Source organism: Ovis canadensis, chromosome 9, assembly GCF_042477335.2.
Source record: "Ovis canadensis isolate MfBH-ARS-UI-01 breed Bighorn chromosome 9, ARS-UI_OviCan_v2, whole genome shotgun sequence".
Taxonomy (NCBI): Eukaryota; Metazoa; Chordata; class Mammalia; order Artiodactyla; family Bovidae; genus Ovis; species Ovis canadensis.
The window spans coordinates 30377679-30405463 of NC_091253.1; the positions used below are offsets into that span (position 1 = coordinate 30377679).

Genomic DNA, 27785 nt, shown 5'->3' on the forward strand with positions numbered 1-27785 from the left:
CAGGCAAGAGTACTGGTGAGGGTTGCTGTGCGCCTCTCCAGGGGATTGTCTCAACCCAGGGATCAAACTGGTGTCTCCTGCATTGGCAGGCAGATTCGTGACCACTGAGCCCCCTGGGAAGCCCCTAGATCCTTCTGCTGGACTTCAACAGCTCAAACACCTGCTGCGTTCCAGGCACTGCGGGGGTGGGGTGGGGAGGAAGATTAGGACAGACGGGAGGCTTCCGCTCTGCTGGGACTGGACACAAGTGATTTTGCCTCTGAGCCTCTCAGCACCACACACGAGACTGTCTAATAGAACCTGACTCAGTTTAGTGGTGGGATTAAATGATCACATCTTTGGAAAGTGGTCTTGTTAAATTATAACATCATGTCGTCTGGGGTGTCTCATTAATTTCTAGCCTCAGTCCTCTCTTCTTGCAAATGTGAGCAACTGAATGTATCAGCGAAGTTGTAAAAATATGGACTCCTTTGGCAAAACTGAGATACAATTAATTTTGAAGACCATCCTTGTCTCAACACAGCTTGATTTGTAGACTCTTCATAATATTTCAAGGTCTGTTGGGGAGGGTTTCAAAACTCCATGCTTATCTGGTTACAGGTAAATATACTCAATATTTAATCAGTAGATGGAGGCTGTATTCCTGTTGTCAAGCATTCTATTAATATTTTATAGTCTAAATTATAAAATAGTTATGAAAGAGGCTTTTTATATGACGAAAGTCAGGAAAACTGTAAGGAAAAAAAATCAGTCGTAATCTCACTCCCCTAAGATAACCATCGTTAATATTTTTAATGTATTTCCTTTCAGCCTTTTTTCAGCCCATATATTTTATAAAACTGAGTTTATAATATTTTATATGCAATTTTGTATCCTGCTTTTAATACTTAACCACATTATACTTCCTTTCCTTTGTTACTCAAATTATTCACAAACTATGCCTTGTAGTGACATGCGGTAATATCATGAGGCTCTCCTGTGACCCCCTACTCAGCTCTCCACACTGCAGCCAGTGCGCTTTTTATAAAAATGCCCATTTGGTTGTAGCTTTTAAAGCTTCACATTGTTGTTAGGAGAACTAAGCCTATAGGGCCACCTCTCCCTCTGGTTCTCTGTGCTCCAGCATCTGCTCCAGCCATATGGGTCCTTTAAAAAACTTATTTATTTATTTTTAATTGAAGGATAATTGCTTTAGAATATTGCTTTGGTTTCTGCCATACATCCACATAGGACTTCCCTGTAGCTCAAACGGTAAAGAACCTGCCTGCAATGTAGGAGACCTGGGTTCGATCCCTGGGTCAGGAAGATCCTCTGGAGAAGGGAATGGCAACCCACTCCAGCATTCTTGCTTGGAGAATCACACAGACAGAGAAGACTGGAGGGCTGCAGTTCGTGAGGTGGCAGAGTCAGACACGACTGAGCAACTATAACTTACTTACTTATATATCAACATGAATTAGTCATAGGTATACATATGTTCCCTCCCTCTTGAACACCCCTCCCACCTCCCACCCTTTCCCACCCCTCTAGGTTGTTACAGGGCCCTGGTTTGAGCTCCCTGAGTCATACAGCAAATTCCGCTATCTGTTTTATATATAATAGTGGATACCCGTCCAGGCCATTCTCTCCATTCATCTCACCCTCTCCTTCCTCCCCACCGCTCATGTCTGAAAGTCTGTTCCTGGTTCTTTTTCTTTAAGCTACATCATGTGGCATTTGAGATCTTAGTTTCCCAGCCGGTGATGGAACCCTTGCCTCCTGCAGTGGAAGCCTGGAGTCTTAACCATTGTACCTCCAGGTTTCTGTTTCCCTGACCTCTCCCGACCTCTTCCTCTTCCTGGATGCCACCCTTTCCCCTCCCATACCTGGACTTGGTTAACTCCTGTTTATACTTCAGCTGCCTGCTCAAATGTCCCATCTCAGGGCGGCCTGCCCTGTCCCCTGGACAGCTTGGTCCTCCTTGGCCTGGGCTCCCAGAGCATCCTGTCTTTTTTCACCACAGCAGGGAGCTGGTGGTCCTGTTTGCTCATATATGCCTATCAGACTGGCGCAGTGCTGCCTCTAGGAGGTGAGCTCCGAGAGAGTGTGGAGTATGTTTGTTTTTGTCCCCATTGTGTCCCCAGTGCCTGGAACACTTTTTCAAATGAATGAAAGAATGAGTGAAAAAAAAAATGTGCAAATTAGTTCCCTATGTTGGAACCTGCAAGCAGCTTTCCACTCCTACTGTGAAAAATGGCACAGTGAGCACCTTCACTTGAATTTTGTATTCTTTCTTTTGATAGATTCCCAGCAGATAGATTCCAGTGGATAACTGGATCGAGGGGTCTGATCTTTTAAAACTCTGCCTGAATGCTTTCAAGCAGTGAGTGAGAGTACCTCTTGAAGTGAATAAGGGGACATTCCGGGTGAGATAATGTGATAGGAATCCCACGACATCACAGCTCAGCGAGTCAGCCCATAGACCCAGGCCCACACCTGGGAGCCCAGCACAGGTGGGCCAGCCACTTCTTCCGACTCATCCCCTTTGGTGAGGGTCAGCACTGAGGGCCTGACCAGGGATCCGTGTAATAATACGAAAGAAATCAGAGCCAGAGATTCTCCTAAGACCATTTAGACCTTGCATTTAGAGAAAGAAATCCTCATGATTTGTTTATTTAATTAACACTATGAACCCAGAGTTTCTTCCACTAAGTAAAATGATCACCTTCTGGATACCTCTGTCATTTGAGAAATATCCAGATTTGTTTCCTTAAATTAGCCTTGGGTTTAGCATACAGGCATAGTATAGACTTTCGGATCTGAATGTCTTAATTACACCAGGAGGCTTGTACCCTCTGGTGTTTACAGGCTGCAATCTGTTTAAATATTTTTCATTTAAAACATAGAGGAACCTGTGTTGGTCAAACATAGTTGTATGATTAGTTCCATAAATAGACTTTACAGTTACAATGCGAGTTTTCTAAGTTGCTGCAGTCCTGTCCTACTCTTTGTGACCCTATATGTAGCCTGCCAGGCTCCTCTGTCCGTGGAATTCTCCAGGCAAGAGCACTGGAGGGGGTTGCCAGTGCCCTCCTCCAGGGGATCTTCCCAACCCAAGGATCGAGCCTGTGTCGGCTGGCAGATGGGTTCTTTACCACTGAGCCACCAGGGAAGCCCCACAGTTACCGTGGGTACAGCTTAATGGTGGCTGATTAATGGGACTAAATGATCATTGGTATTTCTGAGGACCTGCCTGGAGAACCTGGGCAGAGTCCCGGGGGAGAAGGTTGGAGGAGAAAAAGCCTCACCCACCCCCTGGGCTCACCGGTCAACTCCCGTCTCTGGTACAAGGTGCAGCCCTTTGGTGACTTGTCATTTGTGGATTGCAGATCGTCCAGTTTTGCTTGTTGATGAATGAATGCCTCCCCCATCCTCAGCCCCAGTGTCTGCTAGCTCGCACCTTTAAGCCTTGGGTGTTTTGGCACCTAAAAGGAAGCGGGGTGAGAGGCATGGGGAAGGTGCAGGGTCTCGACCCATAACCGTGCTGCCCTCTGTTCCCAGGCTCGGGCCCACCCAGCTCAAGATCTTCACCTGTGAGTACTGCAACAAGGTCTTCAAGTTCAAGCACTCGCTGCAGGCCCACCTGCGGATCCACACCAAGGAGAAGCCCTACAAGTGCTCGCAGTGCAGCTACGCCAGCGCCATCAAGGCCAACCTCAACGTGCACCTGCGCAAGCACACGGGCGAGAAGTTCGCGTGCGACTGCTGCTCCTTCACCTGCCTGAGCAAGGGCCACCTCAAGGTGCACGTGGAGCGCGTGCACAAGAAGATCAAGCAGCACTGCCGCTTCTGCAAGAAGAAGTACTCGGACGTCAAGAACCTCATCAAGCACATCCGCGACGCGCACGACCCGCAGGACAAGCCGGTGCAGGAGGCCCTGGACGAGCTGTGCCTGATGACGCGGGAGGGCAAGCGGCAGCTGCTCTACGACTGCCACATCTGTGAGCGCAAGTTCAAGAACGAGCTGGACCGCGACCGCCACATGCTGGTTCACGGCGATAAGTGGCCCTTCGCCTGCGAGCTCTGTGGCCACGGCGCCACCAAGTACCAGGCGCTGGAGCTGCACGTCCGGAAGCACCCGTTCGTGTACGTGTGCGCCCTGTGCCCCAAGAAGTTCGTCAGCTCCATCCGCCTGCGTGCGCACATCAAGGAGGCGCATGGGGCGGCCCAGGAGACGCTGGTCTTCACCAGCTCCATCAACCAGAGCTTCTGCCTCCTGGAGCCTGGTGGGGACATCCAGCAGGAGGCCCTGGGCGGGCAGCTGCAACTGGCAGAAGAGGAGTTTGTGTTCCAGGGGGTGAATGTGCCCAAGGAGGCAGCCAGCCCCGGGGAGGTGCGGCCCGCAGTGGAGCCCGGGGCCCCTGCAGAGGTGCCCACCCCGCCAGTGCGCTCGGCCGCTGCCCAGCCTGACGGCACCGCCCCGGCCCCTCCACCCAGTGAGCTGGCAGCCTCTGCCGTGTCCCCGGACCTCCGTCCGCACGCCGGGCTTTCCAGTGAGTTTTTGATAAAGAGCGAACCCCCCACGGCCGAGGGTCCCATTGCTGTTCCCGAGAAGACCGGGGACACCCAGCAGGGAGGCAGTGCCCCGACTCAGGGCCAGGATGCGGCACCTCAGTTGTCCAAGGCCAAAGGCATGGAAGCAAACTCTGAGGCCCCGGGTGCCGAGAGCCCCCCAGCTGAGGGGCAGAAAGTGGCAGCCTCCTCGTGTGACGGCCCAGATCCAAGCAAAGGTCTCAGGTCCAACCCAGCTCAGGCCTCAGACTCTCCCCCGGGAGCTGGTGGGATGGAGGTGGCCCTGTGCCAGCCTGCCTCTTGCGCGCCCGCCCCAGAGCACCGGGCCGGCCTCACTGCCTTCATGAAGATTCTGGACAGTTTGCAGAAGAGGCGGATGAACACCAGCCTGTGTGAGAGGATCCGGAAGGTGTACGGGGACCTGGAGTGTGAATACTGTGGTAAGGGGTGGGGCCGGGCACGAGGCTGGGGGGCTCTCTTCCCCGCAGCCCATCCGGCCACCTGGCTGCGGGTCCACCTCCTGTTTGAGTTGAGCTCGTGTCTCTTTGCAAAGAACACCTTCTAAGTGAGCTCGCCGTCCTGGGTAGATAGCAGTGGTGCCACCATGGTGCAGTAGCTGTGAAGTCTGTGAAGGCAGCTAGGATGCTGGGACAGCCAAACCCGCTGGCTCGGCCAGGCCTGCAAGGCGGAGGTTTATCCTACGGCCCCCGCCTGAGCTTTAGCCAAGAGTCACCTTTCTTCTGGCGCATGAGAAGTTTAAAAGTCCAGCTTTAGTAAGTTGTGGCCGTTGCCTAGATGGGCAGAGAGATGTTAACGGGAGTGACTGCAGCTCTTTGTAGGGAGACGCTGAGTGCAACCCTCGCAGCTCGCGGTGGAAGCGTGGCCTCAGGGTCTCCTGAGAGCAGGCAGGACCCATGGGAGATGGCCCAGGTGCCCGCGGAGCTTAGAGCCTGGTGATGTCACCCATGTGCATAAACATACGTGGCACCATAACTGGTCCTCGATAAATGCTCCTTTACTCCTCCCAGCACTGATGTCATGCAGAAGGAGTAGCAGCACCCTTAATTTTTGCCACCTGCCACCTTTGAAAAGTCATTTCCAGAGATGTGGTGCAAAGTGTGAAGGGTGACCCGGACAAGCACGAGAGGGAAAGGAAGATAGTCCTTAAAAAAAAAAAAAAATAAAATAATTAAGATCAAATTCAGGATAAAAGAAACTTCCTTGTTCTCATGTGAAAATATTTTTTTAGGCAAACTTTTTTGGTACCAAGTGCATTTTGACATGCATGTCCGCACCCACACCCGGGAACATCTGTATTATTGCTCCCAGTGTCACTATTCTTCCATCACCAAAAACTGCCTTAAACGCCATGTAATTCAGAAACACAGTAACATCTTGCTGAAGTGTCCCACTGACGGCTGTGACTACTCGACTCCAGATAAATATAAGCTGCAGGCACATCTTAAAGTCCACACTGAGCTGGTAAGTAGCCCGCCCTAGTGGCAGCCCCGTCTCCCCTGGGTGCTCCCTGCTTCCTCTTGGCGATGTGCACGGAGGTGCCCCTGCTCCTTCGGGAGCCCGGTGTGTGAGCATCCACCCCGGAGAACGGAGAGGCCCTTCTCACGACACAGGCCCTTCACGCTAACAGAGGCCTTCCTTCACCCCAGGGCCCTTCTCACAGGGAGAGAGCCTCGCGTCTGTTGGGAAGACGATCCCTTTGAAAACATTGGCTTCCTCTGCAGATTTTTCAGCATCAGAGAAAGCCTATAGAAGGAAGATCTACAGAATAGAAGTAAAGCAAAGGTTTCTTAAATCAGGGGTCCCCAGCACCCCATGGCCATAGACCCGTAGCAGTCCGTGGCCTGTTAGGAACTGGGCTACACAGCAGGAGGTGAGAGGTGGGCCAAGGAGCCAAGCTTCATCTGTGTTTCCAGCCGCTCCCCCTCGCTCACATGACCGCCTGAGCTCCACCTCCTGTCAGCAGCGGCGGCATAATAAACATGATGTGCTTGGATCATCCCGAGACCATCCCCTCCTCAGCTCCTGTCCGTGGAAACTTTGTTTTCCATGAAACCCATCCCTGGTCCCAAAATGGCTGGGGAACTGCTCTCTTACAAGACGGTTTAAAGGACCGTTAATAACAGGGCCGATAATACTAATAGCCACCACTAAAAGCTGTTGAGAGATTAAGTTAGATGATGCCTGCCGAGTGCTAGACACACTGTTTGAGTCATAGTAAGAGCGCAGTCAACATTGAAGATCACTGATGATATTATCGCGTTATCCCTTGGAGACCCTGCGAAAGAACGTCTGTAAAGCATTTCTTTTTTAAGTGACATGTTAATTCAAGGTGCTGTTAAATAGTCTCATGATGGTAGAAGTTATCTGATTCTCCGGTGCGTGATCCTGTAACAGTGAGTGTTTATTTTAGCATATGCTCCTCTACCTTGAGTGATTCGAGACTCTCCAAGTGGTAAAGGAGGCGCACCTGGCCCAGGTGTGCTTCTGCTCTGACCGTGTTCCTTTCTCTGCGCAGAACAAGGCTTCAGAAGCTTGATCTGGCACCTCTGTTTCCTGGCCTGAAATCACTTACACTTGGAAAGTACAGTACCAAGGGCAAAGTCAGGGTGTTTTTGGTTTAGTGAGTATAAAGAGCGCGTGCTTTGGGGTTGGATAACTGGATTCAGATATTGTCTCCAGTCATCGCACAGTCTGTGTCACACTGGACAGGTCGCTTGTCCTCTCTGAGACTCAGTAGCCTTCTGTGAAATATGTATTAAAAAGCATATTGGCTGTTTACACACACACACACACATACATGTGTATGCACAGACATACCCACACATGCATTATGCACACCCACACGTGTGCACACATGTATCACACACACCTCTATATGCAAAATATACATGTACACATACGTATGTCTTTGTACCTATACATAGGTCTCTTGGGTTATTGGGCCGTTAAATGGAGTGCTCTGGATAAAGAACTTGGCTCAGTCCTTGTACAGGCGACTGTGTAGCTGCTTCCCTCCATCTCCCTCCCATCAGTGACCAGGCAGCATGACTAAGTCAAGGATGTATTACCATCAAGGAAACATGGGGACCTGGTCAAGGAAGTTAGTCAATGACATTTCTGAACCCATTTTTTTTTTTTTTTAACAGCACCGGGCACACGCTGTGAAAGGGAAACTTGAGAAAACCAAGTTTGGTTCTAGCATGTTAACGTTCAGATTCCATAGCCACCTCTGTGATCTTGGGCAAATTGCTAGCATCACTGACCCTCAGTATTCTCCTCTGTAAAATGGAGATATGGTACTTTCTTTGACTTCTCAGGATAGTGAAGATTAAGCTAGAAAATAAGTGTGGAACACCCAGGTCAGTGTTTTTTCAGCCCCCAGGTCATGATCCATTAGAGGATTGTGAAATTAGTTCAGTGGATTACAACTCAGTTCAGTTCAGTTGTGTCCAGCTCTTTGCGACCCCATAGACTGCAGCATGCCAGGCTTCTCTGTCCATCACCAACTCTGGAGCTTGTTCAAACTCACGTCCATTGTGTTGGTGATACCATACAACCATCTCATCCTCTGTTGTCCCATTCTTGTCCCGCCTTCAATCTTTCCCAGCATCAGGTCTTTTCACATGAGTCAGTTCTTCACGCCAGGTGGCCAGAGTATTGGAGCTTCAGCTTCAGCATCAGTTCTTCCAATGAATATTCAGGACTGATTTCCTTGAGGTTTGACTGGTTTGATCTCCTTGCAGTCCAAGGGACTCTCAAGAGTCTTCTCCAACACCACAGTTCAAAAACATCAATTCTTTGGTGCTCAGCTTTCTTTATAGTCTAACTTTTATACCCATACATGACCACTGGAAAAACCGTAGCTTTGACTAGACAGATGTTTGTTGGCAAAGTAACGTCTCTGCTTTTTAATATGCCGTCTAGGTTGGTCATAGCTTTTCTTCCAAGGAGCAAGCATCTTTTAATTTCATGGCTGCAGTCACCATCTGCAGTGATTTTGGAACCCCCCAAAATAAAGTCTGTCACTGTTTCCATTGTTTTCCCATCTATTTGCCATGAAGTGATGGAACCAGATGCCATGATCTTAGTTTTCTGAATGTAGTGTATCTTAAAAATGAAATAGAATGAAGTAGAATTTAATCAGCGCTCTTTACCCATAACAAGGTAATAGGTATTGTTTTCTGAGACCTTTGGTTGCATGTTTCAGTGTATTTATATGCCAGTGTGTGTGCACGTATGTTCTTGGTGGTAATGTCAAAAGGGTGACCTCCTATGTAGGTCCCATTAGATGAGTTTGCAAGTCATTGACCCTGATGATGTAATTTATGACATCCTGAATCAGCAATACTTGGGGGTAATTGTTACAAATGAGATTCCTGGCTCATACCTCCACCATAATTTGTAGCGGGGGGGGGGCACCTGGGAACCTATTTTTTAAATCAAGTTCATCCTGACACAGACGTGTGAAGTAGCAGGAAGTCAAGTTTCCAGTGGATATTCAGGATATATCAGTCTCTCCATCTTTGTTCCTGGCTTGTGTGCCTTCACAAGAGCCCTTGTAGGCACCTGATGCTCAGGGCACCATGTCTGCTACAAGCCTTCACCTGGGAGGAGTGGACTCATTCTGGTCTTGCATCCTGACTCCTTCACTTGTAAGTGGTGTGGTCTCGCTATCTAACGTCTCTGACCGCTCGTCTGTAAAAGTGGAGGGACAGTCCCAGCCTCCAGGGTTTCCATGGGGACATTTGTGAGGGGCCAGGCACAGGTCCAGGCATGGGGGGAGGCAGTCTACACTAGCTCTTCCTTCGTGTTACTGGTGGTGGAAGGAGACGCCATAGTAATAGTGGTGGTGGTAGCACTTCCATCCAGGGCACAGTGGCTTTCCAGCAGACAGTTCAGACCTGTGCCTGTCGTGGAGAAGGGCCTAGTCTGTACTTGTCCTTATTTATTATTTTTTAATACAAATTTATTTATCTTAATTGGAGGCTAATTACTTTACAACATTGTATTGGTTTTGCCATACATCGACATGAATCTGCCACGGGTGTACACGTGTTCCCCATCCTGAACCCCCCTCCCACCTCCCTCCCCATCCCATCCCTCTGGGTCATCCCAGTGCACCAGTCCCAAGCATCCTGTATCCTGCATCAAACCTGGACTGGCGATTAATTCCACATATGATAATATACATGTTTCAATGCCATTCTCCCAAATCATCCCACCCTCGCCCTCTCCCTCAGAGTCCTAAACACTGTTCTATACATCTGTGTCTCTTTTGCTGTCTCGCATACAGGTTTATCGTTACCACCTTTCTAAATTCCATATATATGTGTTATTATACTGTATTGGTGTTTTTCTTTCTGACTTACTTCACTCTGTATAATAGGCTCCAGTTTCATCCACCTCATTAGAACTGATTCAGATGTATTCTTTTTAATGGCTGAGTAATACTCCATTGTGTATATGTATCACAGCTTTCTTACCCATTTGTCTACTGATGGATATCTAGGTTGCCTCCGTGTCCTGGCTATTATAAACAGTGCTGCAGTGAACATTGGGGTACACATGTCTTTCAATTCTGGTTTGCTTGGTGTGTATGCCCAGCAGTGGGATGCCTAGGTCATATGGCAGTTCTATTTCCAGTTTTTTAAGGAATCTCCACACTGTTCTCCATAGTGGCTGTACTAGTTTGCATTCCCACCAACAGTGTAAGAGGAGACCCTTTTCTCCACACGCTCTCCAGCATTTATTGCTTGTAGACTTTTGGATCGCAGCCATTCTAACTGGCGTGAAATGGTACCTCATTATGGTTTTGATTTGCATGTCTCTGATAATGAGTGATGTTGAGCATCTTTTCATGTGTTTGTTAGCCATCCGTACGTCTTCTTTGGGGAAATGTGTGTTTAGTTCTTTGGCTCATGTTTTGATTGGGTCACTTATTTTTCTGGAATTCAGCTGCAGGAGTTGCTTGTATATTTTTGAAATTAGTTGTTTGTCAGTTGCTTCATTTGCTATTATTTTCTCCCATTCCAAAGGCTGTCTTTTCACCTTGCTTATAGTTTCCTTTGTTGTGCAGAAGCTTTTAATTTTAATTAGGTCCCATTTGTTTATTTTTGCTTTTATTTCCAATATTCTGGGAGGTGGGTCATAGAGGATCCTGCTGTGATTTATGTCAGAGAGTGTTGTGCCTATGTTCTCCTCTAGGAGTTTTATAGTTTCTGGTCTTACGTTTAGATCTTTAATCCACATTGAGTTTATTTTTGTGTATGGTGTTAGAAAGTGTTCTAGTTTCATTCTTTTACAAGTGGTTGACCAGTTTTCCCAGCACCACTTGTTAAAGAGATTGTCTTTTCTCCATTGTATAATCTTGTCTCCTTTGTCAAAGATAAGGTGTCCATAGGTGCATGGATTTATCTCTGGGCTTTCTACTTTGTTCCATTGATCTATATTTCTGTCTTTGTGCCAGTTCCATACTGTCTTGATGACTATGGCTTTGCAGTAGAGCCTGAAGTCAGGCAGGTTGATTCCTCCAGTTCCATTCTTCTTTCTCAAGATTGTTTTGGCTATTCGAGGTTTTTTGTTTTTGCATACAAATTGTGAAATTATTTATTCTAGCTCTGTGAAAAATACCGTTGGTAGCTTGATAGGGATTGCATTGAATATATAGGTTGCTTTGGGCAGTATGCTCATTTTCACTATATTGATTCTTCCGATCCATGAACACAGTATATTTCTCCATCTATTAGTGTCCTCTTTGATTTCTTTCACCAGTGTTTTATAATTTTCTATATATAGGTCTTTTGTTTCTTTAGGTAGATATATTCCAAGTATTTTATTCTTTTCGTTGCAATGGTGAATGGAATTGTTTCCTTATTTTCTCATTATTAGTATACACGAATGCAAGGGATTTCTGTGTGTTGATTTTATATCCTGCAACTTTACTATATTCATTGATTAGCTCTGGTAATTTTCTGGTGGAGTCTTTAGGGTTTTCTATGTAGAGGATCATGTCATCTGCAAACAGTGAGAGTTTTACTTCTTTTCCAATTTGGATTCCTTTTATTTCTTTTTCTGCTCTGATTGCTGTGGCCAAAACTTCCAAAACTATGTTGAATAGTAGTGGTGAAAGTGGGCACCCTTGTCTTGTTCCTGTCTTTAGGGGAAATGCTTTCAATTTTTCACCATTGAGGATAATGTTTGCTGTGTGTTTGTCATATATAGCTTTTATTATGTTGAGGTATGTTCCTTCTATTCCTGTTTCCTGGAGTGTTTTTTATCATAAATGGATGTTGAATTTTGTCAAAGGCTTTCTCTGCATCTATTGAGATAATCATATGGTTTTTATTTTTCAATTTGTTTATGTGGTGCATTACATTGATTGATTTGTGGATATTGAAGAATCCTTGCATCCCTGGGATAAAGCCCCCTTGGTCGTCATGTATATCTTTTTAATGTGTTATTGGATTCTGTTTGCTAGAATTTTGTTGAGGATTTTTGCATCTATGTTCATCAGTAATATTGGCCTGTAGTTTTCTATTTTTGTGGCATCTTTGTCAGGTTTTGGTATTAGGGTGATGGTGGCCTCATAGAATAAGTTTGGAAGTTTACCTTCCTCTGCAATTTTCTGAAGAATTTGAGTAGGATAGGTGTTAGCTCTTATCTAAATTTTTGGTAGAATTCAGCTGTGAAGCTGTCTGGTCCTGGGCTTTTGTTTGCTGGAAGATTTCTGATCACAGTTTTAATTTCTGTGCTTGTGATGGGTCTGTTAAGATTTTCTATTTCTTCCTGGTTCAGTTTTGGAAAGTTATACTTTTCTAAGAATTTGTCCATTTCTTCCAAATTGTCCATTTTATTGGCATACAACTGCTGATAGTAGTCTCTTATGATCCTTTGTATTCCTGTGTTGTCTGTTGTGATCTCTCCATTTTCATTTCTAATTTTATTAATCTAATTTTTCTCTCTTTGCTTCTTGATGAGTCTGGCTAATGGTTTGTCAATTTTATTTACCTTCTCAAAGAACCAGCTTTTGGCTTTGTTGACTTTTGCTATGTTCTCTTTTTTTTCTTTTGCATTTATTTCTGCCCTAATTTTTAAGATTTCTTTCCTTCTACTAACTCTGGGGTTCTTCATTTCTTCCTTTTCTAGTTGCTTTAGGTGTAGAGTTAGGTTATTTATGTGACTTTTTTTCTTATTTCTTGAGGTATGCCTGTATTGCTATGAACCTTCCCCTTAGCACTGCTTTTACAGTATCCCACAGGTTTTGGGTTGTTGTGTTTTCATTTTCATTCATTTCTATGCATATTTTGATTTCTTTTTTGATTTCTTCTGTGATTTGTTGGTTATTCAGAAGTGTGTTGTTCAGCCTCCATATGTTGGAATTTTTAATAGTTTTTCTCCTGTAATTAAGAAAATCTTACTGCATTGTGGTCAGAGAAGATGCTTGGAATGATTTCAATTTTTTTGAATTTACCAAGGCTAGATTTATGGCCCAGGAGGTGATCTATCCTGGAGAAGGTTCCGTGTGTGCTTGAGAAAAAGGTGAAATTCATTGTTTTGGGGTGAAATGTCCTATAGATATCAATTAGGTCTAACTGGTCTGTTGTATCATTTAAAGTTTGTGTTTCCTTGTTAATTTTCTGTTTAGTTGATCTGTCCATAGGTGTGAGTGGGGTATTAAAGTCTCCCACTATTATTGTGTTATTGTTAATTTCCCCTTTCATACTTGTTAGCATTTGCCTTACATATTACAGTGCTCCTATGTTGGGTGCGTATATATTTATAATTGTTATATCTTCTTCTTGGATTGATCCTTTGATCATTATGTGGTGTCTTTCTTTGTCTCTTTTCACAGCCTTTGTTTTAAAATATATTTTATCTGATATGAGTATTGCTACTCCTGCTTTCTTTTGGTCTCTATTTGCGTGAAATATCTTTTTCCAGCCCTTCACTTTCAGTCTGTATGTGTCCCTTGTTTCAAGGTGGGTCTCTTGTAAACAACATATGTTGGGGTCTTGTTTTTTTATCCATTCAGCCAGTCTTTGTCTTTTGTTTGGGGCATTCAGCCCATTTACATTTAAGGTAATTATTGATAAGTATGATACCAATAAAGTAAGTTGCCATTTACTTTATTGTTTTGGGTTCGAGTTTATATACCTTTTCTGTGTTTCCTGTCTAGAGAACATCCTTTAGCATTTGTTGGAGAGCTGGTGTGGTGGTGCTGAATTCTCTCAGCTTTTGCTTGTCTGTAAAGCCTTTGATTTCTCCTTCATATTTGAATGGGATCCTTGCTGGGTACAGTAATCTGGGCTGTAGGTTATCTTATTTCATCACTTGAAGTATGTCTTACCATTCCCTCCTGGCCTGAAGAGTTTCTGTCGAAAGATCAGCTGTTATCCTTATGGGAATCCCCTTGTGTGTTATTTGTTGTTTTTCACTTGCTGCTTTTAATATTTGTTCTTTGTGTTTGATCTTTGTTAATTTGATTAATATGTGTCTTGGGGTGTTTCGCCTTGGGTTTATCCTGTTTGGGACTCTCTGGGTTTCTTGGACTTGGGTGATTATTTCCTTCCCTATTTTAGGGAAGTTTTCAACTGTTATCTCTTCAAGTATTTTCTCATGATCTTTCTTTCTGTCTTCTTCTTCTGGGACTCCTATAATTCGAATGTTGGAGCGTTTCATATTGTCCTGGAGGTCTCTAAGATTGTCCTCATTTCTTTTAATTCATTTTTCTTTTTCCCTCTCTGTTTCATTTATTTTTACCATCTGTCTTCTACTTCACTTATCCTATCTTCTGCCTCTGTTATTCTACTGTTGGTTCCCTCCAGAGTATTTTTTATCTCATTTATTGCAATTTTCATTACATAGTGACTCTTTTTTATTTCTTTTAGGTCCTTGTTAAACCTTTCTTGCATCTTCTCAATCCTTGTCTCCAGGTTATTTATCTGTAACTACATTTTGTTTTTAAGATTTTGGATCATTTTCATTGTCATTATTTGGAATTCTTTATCAGGTAGATTCCCTATCTCTTCCTCTTTTGTTTGGTTTGGTGGGCATTTATCCTGTTCTTTTACCTGCTGGGTATTCCTCTGTCTCTTCATCTTGTTTATATTGCTGTGTTTTTGGTGGCCTTTCTGTATTCTGGCAGTTTGTGGAGTTCTCTTTATTGTGGAGTTTCCTTGCTGTGGGTGGGGTTGGATGGGTGGTTTGTCAAGGTTTCCCAGTTTGGGAAGCTTGTGTCAATGTTCTGGTGGGTGGAGCTGGATTTCTTCTCTCTGGAGTGCAATGAAGTGTCCAGTAATGAATTATGAGATGTCAGTGGGTTTGGTGTGACTTTGGGCAGCCTGAATATTGAAGCTCAGGGCTATGTTCCTGTGTTGCTGGAGAATTTGCGTGGTACGTATTGCTCTGGAACTTGTTGGCCTTTGGGTGGTGCTTGGTTTCAGTGTAGGAATGGAGGAGTTTGATGAGCTCTTGTCGATTAATGTTCCCTGGAATCAGGAGTTCTCTGGTGTTCTCAGGATTTGGACATAAGCCTCCTGCCTCTGGTGGTCAGTCTTATTCTTACAGTAGCCTCAAGACTTCTCCATCTATACAGCACTGATGATAAAACATCTAGATTAAAGATGAAAAGTTTCTCCACAGTGAGGGACACCCAGAGAGGTTCACAGAGTTACATTGAGAAGAGAAGAGGGAGGAGGGAGATAGAGGTGACCAGGAGGAGAAGTTCAGTTCAGTTCAGTTCAGTCGCTCAGTTGTGTCCGACTCTTTGTGACCCCATGAATCGCAGCACGCCAGGCCTCCCTGTCCATCACCAACTCCCGGAGTTCACTCAGGCTCACGTCCATCGAGTCCGTGATGCCGTCCAGCCATCTCATCCTTGGTCGTCCCCTACTCCTCCTGCCTCCAATCCCTCCCAGCATCAAAGTCTTTTCCAATGACTCAACTCTTCGCATGAGGTGGCCAAAGTACTGGAGCTTCAGCTTTAGCATCATTCCTTCCAAAGAAATTCCAGGGTTGATCTTCAGAATGGACTGGTTGGATCTCCTTGCAGTCCAAGGGACTCTCAAGAGTCTTCTCCAACACCACAGTTCAAAAGCATCAATATTTGGCGCTCAGCCTTTTTCACAGTCCAGCTCTCACATGCATACATGACTACTGGAAAAACCATAGCCTTGACTAGACGGACCTTAGTCGGCAAAGTAATGTCTCTGCTTTTGAATATGCTATCTAGGTTGGTTATAACTTCTCTTCCAAGGAGTAAGTGTCTTTTAATTTCATGGCTGCAGTCACCATCTGCAGTGATTTTGGAGCCCCCCAAAATAAAGTCTGACACTGTTTCCGCTGTTTCCCCATCTATTTCCCATGGAGTGATGGGACCAGATGCCATGATCTTCATTTTCTAAATTTTGAGCTTTAAGCCAACTTTATCACTCTCCTCTTTCCCTTTCATCAAGAGGCTTTTTAGTTCCTCTTCACTCTCTGCCATAAGGGTGGTGTCATCTGCATATCTGAGGTTATTGATATTTCTCCCAGCAATCTTGATTCCAGGTTGTGTTTCTTCCAGTCCAGCATTTCTCATGATGTACTCTGCGTATAAGTTAAATAAGCAGGGTGACAATATACAGCCTTGACGTACTCCTTTTCCTATTTGGAACCAGTCTGTTGTTTCATGTCTAGTTCTAACTGTTGCTTCCTGGCTTGCATACAGATTTCTCAAGAGGGGGGAATCAAAAGAGGAGAAAGCTTGCCAGTAATCACTTCCTTATGTGTGCTCTACAGTCTGGACCACTCAGAGATGTTCACGGAGTTACACAGAGAAGAGAAGAGGGAGGAAGGAGACAGAGGTGGTCAGGAGGAGGAAGGGGGGAATCAAAAGGCGAGAGACAGATCCAGCCAGTAATCAGTTCCCTAAGTATTCTCCACCCTCCGGAACACACAAAGAGATTCACAGAGTTGGGTAGAGAAGAGAGGGGGGAGGGAGGAGATGGAGGTGAGCTGGTGGAGAAAAAGGGGAGTCCAAAGGGAGTGAGAGCAATCAAGCCAGCAATCTCTCTCCCAGGTGAAAATAGGTACTGAAGATTGGGTTCTTAAAGGTACAAAATTGATAACAAATAGCTGTGAAAAGAAAAAAGGTGAAAAGCAAAGGAGAAAAGGAAAGATATAAGCATCTGAATGCAGAGTTCCAATGGATAGCAAGAAGAGATAAGAAAGTCTTCTTTAGCGATCAATGCAAAGAAATAGGGGAAAACAACAGAATGGGAAAGACTAGAAATCTCTTCAAGAAAATTAGAGATACCAAGGGAACATTTCATGCAAAGATGGGCTCGATAAAGGACAGAAATGGTATGGACCTAACAGAAGCAGAACATATTAAGAAGAAGTGGCAAGAATACATGGAAAAACTGTACAAAAAAGATCTTCATGACCCAGATAATCATGCTGATGTGATCACTAACCTAGAGCCAGACATCTTGGAATGTGAAGTCAAGTGGGCCTTAGAAAGCATCACTACAAACAAAGCTAGTGGAGGAGATGGAATTCCAATTGAGCTATTTCAAATCCTAAAAGATGATGCTGTGAATGTGCTACACTCAGTATGCCAGCAAATTTGGAAAACTCAGCAGTGGCCACAAGACTGGAAAAGGTCAGTTTTCATTCCAATCCCAAAGAAAGGCAATGCCAAAGAATGCTCAAGCTACTGCACAATTGCACTCATCTCACATGCTAGTAAAGCAATGCTCAAAATTCTCCAAGCCAGGCTTCAGCAATATGTGAACTGTGAACTCCCTGATGTTCAAGCTGGTTTTAGCAAAGGCAGAGGAACCAGAGATCAAATTGCCAACATCTGCTGGATCATGGAAAAAGCAAGAGAGTTCCAGAAAAACATCTACTTCTGCTTTATTGACTATGCCAAAGCCTTTGACTGTGTGGATCACAATAAACTGTGGACAATTCTGAAAGAGATGGGAATACCAGACCACCTGACCTGCCTCTTGAGAAATCTGTATGCAGGTCAGGAAGCAACAGTTAGAACTGGACATGGAACAACAGACTGGTTCCAAATAGGAAAAGGAGTACGTCAAGGCTGTATATTGTCACCCTGCTTATTTAACTTCTATGCAGAGTACATCATGAGAAATGCTGGACTGGAAGAAACACAAGCTGGAATCAAGATTGCCGGGAGAAATATCAATAACCTCAGATATGCAGATGACACCACCCTTATGGCAGAAAGTGAAGAGAAGCTAAAAAGCCTCTTGATGAAAGTGAAAGAGGAGAGTGAAAAAGTTGGCTTAAAGCTCAACATTCTGAAAACAAAGATCATGGCATCTGGTCCCATCACTTCATGGGAAATAGATGGGGAAACAGCGGAAACAGTGTCAGACTTTATTTTTTGGGGCTCCAAAATCACTGCAGATGGTGACTGCAGCCATGAAATTAAAAGATGCTTACTCCTTGGAAGAAAAGTTATGACCAACCTAGATAGTATATTCAAAAGCAGAGACATTACTTTGCCAACTAAGGTCCGTCTAGTCAAGGCTATGGTTTTTCCTGTGGTCATGTATGGATGTGAGAGTTGGACTGTGAAGAAGGCTGAGCGCCAAAGAATTGATGCTTTTGAACTGTGGCATTGGAGAAGACTCTTGAGAGTCCCTTGGACTGCAAGGAGATCCAACCAATCCATTCTGAAAGAGATCAACCCTGGAATTTCTTTGGAAGGAATGATGCTAAAGCTGAAGCTCCAGTACTTTGGCCACCTCATGCGAAGAGTTGAGGCATTGGAAAAGACTTTGATGCTGGGAGGGATTGGGCGCAGGAGGAGAAGGGGATGACTGAGGATGAGATGGCTGGATGGCATCATGGACTTTTTGGACATGAGTCTGAGTGAACTCCAGGAGATGGTGATAGATAGGGAGGCCTGGCGTGCTGCGATTCATGGGGTCACAAAGAGTCGGACATAACTGAGCAACTCAACTGAACTGAACTGAACCAAAAAACAGAGATTAAGAATCTAGAGTAGAGGTTTGATTCTCAGAAATACAATATTAAAGAAAAAAACAAAGTCACAAAAATTATAAAAAAAATATATATGAAGTTTGCTTGAAGAAATAGGGTCTTTTTTTGCAAAGTAATAATAAGTTATAAAAATGAAAATTAAAGGAGTAATAGAGGACTTAAAAATTAAAAAAAATTTTTTACTTTAAAAAATGATAATAGTAAAAATATATCTAGAACTTTCTCTGGTGGTGTTTGGACAATGTCGGGTCAGTTCATTTTCAGATAGTTTCTTGATTGGCTTATATTTATCAAGGTCTATAGGCCCCTTCCTATGTAGTCGGTGCTAACTACAGGGTTTTAAATCTATTGCACCTGTCACTTTCAAGGTGGTTCCCTCAGTTTTAGCTTCTTCTGTTTGCTGGTCTCTTCAGTGTCTAATTTCCGCCCTGACACAAGGGGACGGTGGTGGTCACTTTTTTAGGCTCACTTGTTCTGTCGTGCTGTGGGGAGGGAGGGACGCCACAAACAAAAAACAATGGCGTGTGCTCGCAGTGTCTCAGCCGCACTGCATTTGCCCCCGCTCATGGTGTTTGTGCTTTCCCTGTCTACACTGCTTAGGCTCCAGGTTGCTCTGCCAGGGACTGTCTGAGGCTGGCCCTGGGTTGTATGCACTTCCCAGGTCTAAGCCGCTCAGGTTCAGGTACTCGGGTAGTCCTCAGAGGTGCAGACTCAGTTGGGCCTGCGTTTTGTGCTCTTCCCGGGTCCGAGCAGCTCAGGTGACCAGGTGCTTGCCAAATGTGGTCACTGCGACTTATTGCCTCCCCCATCCCTGCTGCTCGTTTTTTCGGTGTACAACCGGCGCGCCTTCTCAGGTGTGTCTCAGGTGTGACCTCCCAGCGGAGGTCGCCTGTCCAGAATCCCAAGAAGTCTTGGTTAGCCACGAAGCCTGCTTGCAGTTTGGTAGATGATGCCTCTCTGGGCCCGCGATTGCCTTCTTCCGGCTTTGGCTGCTCTCATCTGCCTGTCTCCGGGGGTTGATGGGCGGGTCCGCAGCCGGCTAGCTCTGCTCAGTCCTTTGTTCTGTGAGCGGGTCTGGCTGTGTCTTAGGTTAGGGCTTTTTGCGGGGTAGCTATCCCACAGTCTGGTTTGCTATCTCAAGTTAGGTCCCTCAGATTGCCCTCAAGGCATTCAGGCCCAGTCCTTACTCTAAGCAATGCAGCCCGTGCCTCCCTGCCCAGCCCCCGCCTGCTAGTGGCAGATGCGGGCGTTTTTGCTGCTTCTCTGCTGGGAGTTACCGTTGGGCATGTAATCTGTGGGTTTTAATTATTTATTTTTCCTCCCCGTTATGTTGCCCTCTGAGGTTCCAAGGCTCGCCACAGACTCACCAGTGAGAGTGTTTCCTGGTGTTTGGAAACTTCTGTCTTTTTTAAGATTCCCTTCCTGGGACGGAGCTCCATCCCTACCTCTTTTGTCTCTCTTTTTATCTTTTATATTTTTTCCTACCTCCTTTTGAAGACAATGGGCTGCTTTTCTGGGTGCCTGATGTCCTCTGCCAGCATTCAGAAGTTGTTTTGTGGAATTTACTCAGCATTCAAATGTTCTTTTGATGAATTTGTGGGGGAGAAAGTGGTCTCCCTGTCCTATTCCTCTGCCGTCTTAGGACTGCTCCCCCTGTATTTGTCTTTAAAGATGCATATATAAAACTTCACCTGTTACTTTCTGGAAGTAAACTAAAATAATATATTGCCAACAATGCACAGAGAAGTAGAGGGAGCTACTTTTTTGTGTGTGAAGTAGAGTAAAATGTTATTGAACTAAAGCAATTGCACAAAAGTCTTTTTCCTTTCCAACGGCTGAGAGAGTATATGGTCTTTTCATCTGTTATCACAGACCATCTGTTTCTGTGCCTCCCTGTTTGGAGATTTGTCCCCTGGGGGACCTCAGGCTGCAGAGTTTCCTGTGTATAAAGCAACTGCCCGTAAGCAAGCCCAAGGACTGGAAGTGAGGGTCATGGCCTGACTAAGTGGACAGGAAGAGCCTGGAAATTGAAATCCAGGCTGGAGCACGTTTCTGGCTCTTCCCTAACTTGTTAACTTAGCCACAATGTTGTGTCAGTTTTCTGGTCTTTGTCATGCTTGCTCCATTTGTTTTTCAGTTGCTCAGTCATGTCTGATTCTTGTGCGACCCCTTGGGCTATAGCACACCAGGCTTCCCTGTCCTTCAGTCTCTCCTGGAGTTTGCTCACACTCATGTCTGTTGAGTCAATGATGCCATCCAACCATCTCATCCTGTTGTTCCTGTCCTCAGTCTTTCCCAGTATCTTTTCCAATGAGACCACTCTTCGCATCAGGTGGCCAAAGTATTAGAACTTCAGCTTCAGCATCAGTCCTTCCAATGAATGTTCAGGGTTGATTTCCTTTAGGATTGACTGGTGTAATCTTCTTGGTGTCCAGGGGACTCTCAAGCGTCTTCTCCAGCACCACAGTTCAAAAGCATGAATTCTTCGGTGTTCAGCCTTCTTTATGGTCCAACTGTCACATCCATACATACATACATGACTACTGAACATGACTGTTTTCTCCTTGTCCCATGATAGTTCGTGGCCTCTGTGTGCTGGCAGCTCCCATGAGCCCTGTGAGGGCAGGGTCAGAGTCTCCCAGCTCTGTGCCCAGCACCATGCCTGAGCCAACATGGGCCCCAGAAGGGTGGAGGAAAGGTTGAGTCTATTGAGGTCAGCATCTACGAAAACCATGGGCTTTTTATTCCTGAGAAATTGTTCAGAGTGGAATCTCCCACTTTTTTTTTTTTAATCTTAATGTCAGATACTTTATAGGTGTGCTTATGTGATAGATAATACACTCGGTGGCCAAGTGGGAGGCAGGTTTGGTATTTTCCACCGCTGGTTTCAGACTTGAGAATAGCCCATTTGCTTCAGGGGCCGAGGCGTAGGCCAGGGCGGGGTTCACTCATCGCTGTGAGCTGGGCTGGGAGCTTCACTCTCAGAGCTGCCCCCATAGCCCCTGCCCCCTGTCCCTGCACCTCATTGCCACTGCTTCCCTTCTTTCAAAGAGCCCTGTGGTGCTTTGAAGGCATCTCCATCAGAGCAAACAAACTCCGGGGACTGGGCTCTCGTGCCGTCATTACGGCGTGAAGCACTCGCTCTCCTCAGCGAGGAACTCTTTTAACCACTCTTCTTTTCAAGTTTCCTGTGTCAGTTTGGGTTTTCATCTCTGGCTGGGAACTGAGGTTTTTGAAAAAGAAATAAATGAGTCCTTAGAGTGCACCCTTCTCCCAGCACCGTTGCCCACTGCCTGTGTCCTTCCGACAATCTTCAAAGGCATCAAGAAATGAGGGGCCCTGATAAGCTCTAAGATAAATTGCTTTCAGACTATCAGAGATTAAAAGGAAAAATCAAATAGCGAGGGCTCAGGAGAGATCACTGTAAACTCCTTCAAAGCCCTTCTGAATGCCTCCATCAGCTCTGATGATGCCCAAGCATCAGTGGGTGGTGACAGCCCCCTGCAGAATGTGTGCAGCGTGTGCCCAGGGCATCTTTCAGAAGGGCACGTGAGCACGAGTTCGTCTGCAAGCGCTAGGAGTGGTGGCATGACCTAGAAGGTCAAGGGCACTGGGGGTCAGTGAGAAGCCTGGACCCTGTGATGTAGCCTGGGTGGAAGTCCATGGCATTAGCTGAGCAGAAAGCTAGGACTGTTTGATGGGAGCTGCCTGGACCCCTTAGGCATCTGGGCATGGCAGGCCTTGCTTGGAACCCAGATGCTTGGTGGGAAGTGCGTCCCGACTGGTTGTTCAGAGGGTCTTCCATTTCATTTTTTGTTTTTGAATATCAAGTACACGTTTCTTGGGCTTCCCAGGTGCTACCTGCCAATGCAGGAAATGCAGATTCAATCCTGGGTTTGGGAAGATTGCCTGGCAACCCACTCCAGTATTCTAGCCTGGGAAATTACATGGACAGAGGAGCCTGGCGGGCTACAGTCCATGGGGTTGCAAAGAGTCAGACACAACTGAGTGACTGAACAAGAGAACAGCACGCTTTTCCTAAGTGTGCTTCAGGAACCCCAGCCTCAGGAGACACTCTGCAGTAGTAGCAATCCACAAAGGAATTTAGAGGAATGGTCACTCAGAGGCCCCTTTGGGGATTCCCAGTGTGCTTTAGCCCATAAGAAGGTCTGTTAGCTGAGTCTGAGTTGCATTACCAGCAAAACTAAAACCACAGCAACAAAGTCATTCAGATTTACTGGGCCCTCATTGTTACAGGCTAAGCTCTGTTCTCAGCACATAGTGTGTGTTTTCTTTTGATAAACCTTTTTAGAGCAATTTTAAATGCGTTGCAAAGCTAAACAGAAAGTAACAGAGATTTCCCCATATACCCCCTGTCCCCCCACATGCACAGCTCCCCTCCTCTTGACATCCTGTATCTTAGCGCTGCCTTTACTACAGTTGATGAGCCTGCATTGACACGTGGAGTAACGCCCAGAGTCCACAGTTTATGTTAAGGCCCGGTCTGGGTGCTGCACATTTTTGGGGTTTGGACAAATGTGGAATGATGCCTATACCTCATGAGAGTATCATGCAGAGAAGTTTCACGCCCCTAAAACTCCTCCTTGCTCCTCCTCCTCATCCCTCTCTCCTCTGCCCCCTGGCTACCATGGATCCCTTTACTGTCTCTATCATTCTACCATTTTCAAAGTGTCTTCTAGTTAGAATCGTATAATATGTAGCCTTTTCACATTGGCCTTTTTTTTTTTTTCTCATAGGTATGCATTTACGTTTCTTATACATCTTTTCAAGGCTTGATAGCTCATTTTTTTTTTTTTTACAGCTGAATAACAGTCCGTTGTTGAGATGTACCACCATTTGTCCATTCACATACCGAAGAACATCTTGGTTGCATCTAAGTTTTGGCGGTTATGAGTAAAGCTGCTTCATCCGTGTGTAGGTTTTTGTGTGGACGTGAGTTTTCAGCTCATTAGGGTAAAAAGCAAGGAGTGCAGTCGTTGAATCTTATGGTAAGAGTGTTTTAGTTTTGAGGGAAACTGCCAAACTGTCTTCCAGAACGGCTGTATCATTTTGCATCCCCATCTAGAACTAATGAGAGTTCCCACGGCTCCGCATCCTCTGGCGCTTGGTGTTATCAGTGTTGTAGATTTGGACCATTTTGTCGGTGTGTGATGGCGTCTTGTTTTGAGTTGAATTTCTCTGATGACGCGTGATATGGAACGTCTTTGCACATGCTTACTCGGCATTTGTATATCCTCTCTGGTGGGGTGTCTGTGGAGGTCTTTGGCCTGTTTTACCAGATGTGTCCTTTGAAACTATTTTCTCTCAGTCTGTGGCTCATTGTTTCATTCTCTGGACAGTGTCTTTCCCTGTCTATTGATTCTTTTTTCTTTTTTCATGGGTAACGCCTTCAGTGTTGGATCTGAGGTCATTGCCGTACTCCAGGCCATCCAGGGTTTCTTCTGTGTCTTCTAGGAGTTTTATAGTTTCGCATTTTGCTTCTAGATCTCTGATCCAATGTGAGTTAATATTTGTGAAAAGGTGTCAAGTTTTTGTCCAGGTTCACTTTCTTCTTTTTGCACATGGCTATCCAGTTTCAGCATCATGCTGAGATAACTGTCTTTGATCCACTGGGTAGCATTTGCTTGTATGTCAAAGATCAATTGACTGTATTTAAGAGAGTTTATTTCTGGACTCTGTTCTGTACCATTTGATCTATTTGACTTTTATTTCACCAGTATCACATGCTCTTCATCACTGCAGCTTTATAGTCTGTTTGGAAGTTGAGTAATGTCAGTCCTCCAACTTTGTTCTTCTCCTCTAGCATTTTGTGTAGGCTTCTGGGTCTTTTGCATCGCCTTATAAACTTCATAATCAGTTTATCAATACCCACAAAATAACTTGCTGAGATTTTGACTGAAATTACATTGAATCTACCCATCAGGTTGGGAAGAACTGTTGTCTAGACAACACTGAATCTTCCTATCCTTGAACATGGAATAGCTTAGTGCTTTGATTCCTTTCATCGGTTTTGAAGTTTTCCTCATATAGATCTTGTACATATTTTGTTAGATTTATTTATACCTATTCATTGTAAATAATGGATTTATTTGTCCCATTTCGTTTTTTGTGTGCTAATGTAAATAGTTCTGTGTTTTTAATTTCGAATTTCACTTGTTCATTGCTAGCATATAGAAAAGCAACTGACTTGTATATTAGACTTATACCTATAATTTGCCATAACTGCTTATTAGCTCCAGGAGTATCTTTGTCTGTTCTTTCAGAATTTCTTCTTAGGTGATCATGTCATCTGCAGACAAAGACGACTTTAATTTCTTCTTTCTCAATCTCCGTATCTTTTATTTCCTTTTCTTGTCTTACTGCATTAGCTAAGACTTCAGGTATGATGTTAAAAAGCAGTGCTGGGAGGGGACATCCTTGCCCTGTTTCTAATCTTAGTGGGAAAGTTTCTGGTTTCTCACCATTAAGTGTAATGATAGCTATAATAGGTTGTTTGTGGATTTTCTTTATTGACTTGAGGAAGTTCCTCTCTATTCCTGGCTTACTGAAATTGCTTATCATGAATAGGTATTTGATTTTGCCAAATTAATTTTCTGCCTCTATTGATGTTATCATGTGACTTTTATTTCTTAACCTGTTGATGTGATGGATTATATTAATTAATTTTAGAATGTTGAATCAAATGAGATAAATCTCACTTGGTTGTGATTTATAGTTCTTTTAAAAACATTTTGGATTTTATGTGCTAATATTTTGTTGAGGATATTTGCATCTGTGTTCTTGAGAGATACTAGTTTGTCATTTTCTTTTCTTGGGCTGGGCTTGGGTATTTTCTTTGTCCCATGAAGACGTGGCATTCTTCCTCTTGCAGGTCTCTGTCCAAATTTCCCCTTCTCCTAAAAACACCAGTCATATTGGATGAGGGCCTGCAATCTCATCTTCACTAATAACATCTGTAATGACCACATTTCCAAATAAGGTCACATTGAGATACTGCGGGTTAGGAGTTCAACATGTGAATTTGTAGGGGACAAAATTTAACCCATAACATCCACTCTCTGAAAAGTTTTCATGTGAAATGGCATTAAAGTGACCATGAAAGTGAGAGGAAACGTGGATGAGCTTATACAGCGTGATCATTCACCAAAGCTTCTCCCTAACTGAGGATGTGGCACCGCAGGCAGCTGGGTTGGTGACAGTGCAGAGTGAATGCCTTCCCTGCAGCCTGGATGGGACGTGGCCTGGGAGTGGTCAGGGCCTGGGGTGGGCACCCGTACGCTCGAGTTCCAGCGCCAGCTCTTCCTCAGAGTCCTGGGGCTCGTCGCCCTTGGCCTTGGTTTCTTAATCTGTAACAAGTAATAATGCCTGTCCTTCAAGAGTGGTTGTGAGTCTCAATAAGATAACTCACCTGCACAAGTGTCTTGAGCACTGGAGGGCAAAATGCACTTCGGGTCTTGGAGATCGTTGTACAGCGTGGTGTCTGTAACCGACAGTACGTATTGTACACCTAAAATCTGCTAGAGGGCAGGCCTTATACTTATCGCATACATAATGTTGATAAAGGAGGGAACTTTGGGAGATGGAAATGTGAACGACCTTGATGATCTTAGACCCTGAGGCTGAGCTCTGCTCTCCACTGGCCCAGCCGCATCCACAGGACTATACTTTCTAAGGCCAGTCCCTCCCTCCTGAAAGGGAGACGAGGCCACTGCCCTGCTACCCTCGAGTCCCTGGGCTGTGCAGGGCCAGCTGCGGGCGCTGGGAAAGGTATCCATGTGTCTCGCTTTGGTGGTGGTGATGGTATTTTTCCACAGACCCTGAGTTTAAATGAGACAGTCCATTGATTATGCTCTCTTTCTGTTAAGGACAAAAGGAGTTATTCTTGTCCTGTGTGTGAAAAGTCTTTTTCAGAAGATCGATTGATAAAGTCACATATCAAGACCAACCATCCCGGTAAGGTTATGCATCTCGGAGCGGGAGACCGATTTTAAAAATGCTTATGTTTGTTCTAAGATACAGCGTTGTATAGCAGCTGTGTTAAATGAAACTAAAAGAGGGATGAAGATATGAGTCAGTTCAAGGGGAGGAGTTATCTTTACTTAAAACTCAGGTGTTTATATAACGATTTGCTTTATTTTATCATTTTTTCTAGTCTTCAAAGGCATCTGGCCCCAGTCTTGTGGCTCTCCTCCCCTTTTTAAAACTGTGCTGCCTTCTCAGGTGGCGCTAGTGGTAAAGAACCTGCCTGCCAATGCAGGAGACTTAAGAGACATAGGTGATATTCGATCCCTGGGTCAGGAAGATCCCCTGGAGAAGGAAATGGCCACCCACTCCAGTATTCTTGCCTGGAGAATCCTATGGACAGAGGAGCCTGGCGGGCCGCAGTCCATCAGTTTGCAAAAGTGTCAGACATGACTGAGCGACTCAACAGCAGCCACAACCATTGACACAAGACTTTCTTCTTTGCAGTTGGGTTGTTTGAATGGAGTTGTCATGTTGCCTGAGTTCCTTGTGTTCCTCAGGACACCCCCACCCCAGGACGCTGATTCACTGGGGAAGCCCAGTCTTTTCCCCGTATTTCCCATATTCTGCTTTTGTCCGACTGTTGCCTTGTCATACTGCTCTCCATCGCTCACATTTTGTGTTAACAGGAGTCTAGGTCTGAGAGACTCACTTTGAAGAAAAAAGAGCTTTTTAGGCAAAAGTTCTCTCCCATGACCTCACAAGGCACAACTTAACTTGCTGCCTCAGAGCTGCCAGGATTGACTAGGGTGGGGGGCATCCAGGCTCTGTCACGAGGCCTCTCACTGGAACCACGGTTCTTTGGCCGCTTCTGGTTGTCATCTGCTTTTCTTCTAGAGGTTTCCATGAGCACCATCTCCGAGGTTCTCGGGAGGAGGGTCCAGCTGAAAGGGCTCATTGGCAAGAGAGCCATGAAGTGCCCATACTGTGATTTCTATTTCATGAAGAATGGCTCAGACCTTCAGCGTCACATCTGGGCTCATGAAGGTGCGTGTCCCTCTGTCAGAATGGAGCTCGTGTGTGGTTTTAGAGCTGCCTTTGAGAGTTCTTGGGGCTTCCCTGGTGGCTCAGTTGGTAAAGAATCCGCCTGCAATGTGGAAGACCCGGGTTCGATCCTTGGGTTGGGAGGATTCCCTGGGAGAAAGAAATGGTAA

General features: G+C 45.1%; 1 protein-coding gene across 1 annotated transcript in view; it reads left to right on the forward strand.

Annotated features, from left to right (window-relative positions):
* Positions 1-27785, forward strand: part of ZFAT (zinc finger and AT-hook domain containing) — a 165792-nt gene that overhangs the window by 68846 nt on the left and 69161 nt on the right. The window contains exons 6-9 of the mRNA XM_069600939.1: positions 3541-4991; positions 5801-6033; positions 26475-26562; positions 27469-27618. Of these exons, the coding sequence (XP_069457040.1) occupies positions 3541-4991; positions 5801-6033; positions 26475-26562; positions 27469-27618 (1922 nt within the window). The remainder of the gene's footprint in view (positions 1-3540; positions 4992-5800; positions 6034-26474; positions 26563-27468; positions 27619-27785) is intronic.